General features: G+C 43.6%; 1 protein-coding gene across 1 annotated transcript; it reads left to right on the top strand.

Moving 5' to 3' along the window:
• Window positions 1-252: 252 nt before the first annotated feature.
• Window positions 253-2006, top strand: LOC105799193 (arogenate dehydratase/prephenate dehydratase 6, chloroplastic). Its single transcript, XM_012629617.2, has one exon. It carries the CDS (start codon window positions 503-505, stop codon window positions 1781-1783), a length of 1281 nt encoding a protein of 426 aa, XP_012485071.1. The 5' UTR covers window positions 253-502; the 3' UTR covers window positions 1784-2006.
• Window positions 2007-2210: the final 204 nt, after the last annotated feature.

The following is a 2210-nucleotide window of genomic DNA, read 5'->3' as shown; positions in this document are numbered from 1 at the left end:
AAAATCAACATGTGAGCAAGTAAAGTATATTTAGAAGTGAATATATAATTCAACAGTGAAAAAAGAAGAAGTGGAAGAGGAAGAGGGTAGGTGTGAGATTGACCCAGTCATTACTGTTCCTCCCTCTTGATTTTTACTAATAAAAAAAGCATTTTCCATATATTTTAAATGAATAAGTTAGAAAATAAAATAAAGATGGAAAAAGCAAAAGATAAGGAAGGGGTTAGGTAGACAGAAGCAGCTCCACAAGAAAATTGAAAATGTAAAAGATACAGCGGAGGGAAGAGCCGAAGGGTGGGTAGGTGTGAGACTGACAGAACCACCTCCACATGCACCATCCTCTCTCCTTTCTTCATATAAAAATCCCTCTCTTCCCTTTCTTTTCTCTCAGCTTGACGTTCGCTTCTTCAAGAGAACACCAAGCTTATCTCCATTCCCTCTCCTCTTTTTTCTTTTTTGGTTTTTGGAAGGAAACGCTTTATTTATTACGAAATACACAAATATGCAGGCGGTTTCTCCTACACAAAATCTTAATTCTTCTGTCATTCGTCCTTCCAAGCCTCGCCGGTTCCATCAGTTGACTCGCTCCTTTATCCGTTGCGTTTATCACAATGACTCCGTTCAATTCCCTAATGGAGTCGGTTTAAACCGCGCTGATTGGCAGAGCTCTTGCGCTATTCTTTCTAGCAAGGTCTTTTCGCAAGATCAAGGTTCCGGCGACAAATCCACTGCTCCTTCCAACTCGGACCACCTTGCTGCCGCCGTCAATGGTCATAAAACTTCCATAGATCTTAACCTTGTCCCTATTGAAAAAAACAACAAGCCTCAACCACCTACACAGAAACCCTTAACCATCACCGACCTCTCCCCTGCTCCGATGCACGGCTCTCAGTTGCGCGTGGCTTACCAGGGAGTCCCGGGGGCCTACTCCGAAGCTGCCGCTGGGAAAGCTTATCCTAATTGCGAAGCGATCCCTTGTGACCAGTTTGAAGTCGCATTCCAAGCGGTTGAGCTTTGGATCGCCGATCGAGCTGTCTTACCGGTGGAGAACTCACTAGGAGGTTCCATTCATCGGAACTACGATCTCCTCCTCCGACACCGACTCCACATCGTCGGCGAAGTCCAACTCCCAGTGCACCACTGTTTATTAGCTCTCCCAGGTGTTAGGAAAGAGTACCTTGCACGAGTCATTTCTCATCCACAAGCCCTCTCCCAGTGTGAACACACGCTCACCAAACTCGGGCTCAACGTCACGCGTGAAGCTGTCGATGACACCGCCGGAGCCGCGGAGTACATAGCGGCCAACAACCTTCGTGACACCGCCGCCATAGCAAGCGCACGCGCCGCTGAACTTTATGGACTTCAAATCCTAGCCGATGGTATCCAAGACGATTCGAGTAATGTGACGCGCTTCGTTATGTTAGCTCGGGAGCCAATCATCCCGCGCACTGACCGGCCATTCAAAACGAGCATCGTATTCGCGCATGATAAAGGGACGAGCGTGCTTTTCAAAGTACTATCAGCGTTTGCGTTTAGGAATATCAGTTTGACGAAAATCGAATCCCGGCCACACCGCAATAGGCCGATCCGGTTGGTAGATGACGCCAACGTTGGAACCGCCAAGCATTTCGAGTATATGTTCTACGTGGATTTCGAAGCGTCGATGGCAGAGGTTAGAGCCCAAAACGCGTTGGCCGAGGTCCAGGAGTTCACTTCTTTCTTGAGGGTATTGGGCAGTTACCCAATGGATATGACGCCTTGGTGCCCTTCCAGCGGAGATTAACAAAACTTATGAAAGTAAAAAATAAAAAAAGGAATTATTTGCACAAAAAGGATATTGTGAAAATCAATTTTAATTTACCTTTATTTTTTTTGGGTATCATGAGAATTTTTAATTCATCGATGGATTTAACAACAGGCCAAAAGAAATTGTTGTTGCCGTCGTTGCTGTTATTATTTGTTGGGTAAATACTTTTATAATATGGTCCAATTAAGTCCTTCCAAAATTTTATTTCTTTTATTTATTTATTTATTTTTAAAACTATAAAAATCATAATTATATTTAATATAAAAAGAAAATACTCAACTAACAAAACCAACTATAATAGGATGGAATTCATCGTATCTACTACCACTCAACCATAAATTCTTGCTCATGGTTAATGTGTTCGTCCTACACAAACTCTCTCTGATACCCGAATTCAAAATGG

The sequence above is a fragment of the Gossypium raimondii genome, chromosome 9 (genome assembly GCF_025698545.1).
Source record: "Gossypium raimondii isolate GPD5lz chromosome 9, ASM2569854v1, whole genome shotgun sequence".
NCBI lineage: Eukaryota > Viridiplantae > Streptophyta > Magnoliopsida > Malvales > Malvaceae > Gossypium > Gossypium raimondii.
The sequence above is the reverse complement of the archived record's forward strand: the minus strand, read 5'-3'. Positions and strand labels throughout refer to the sequence as shown.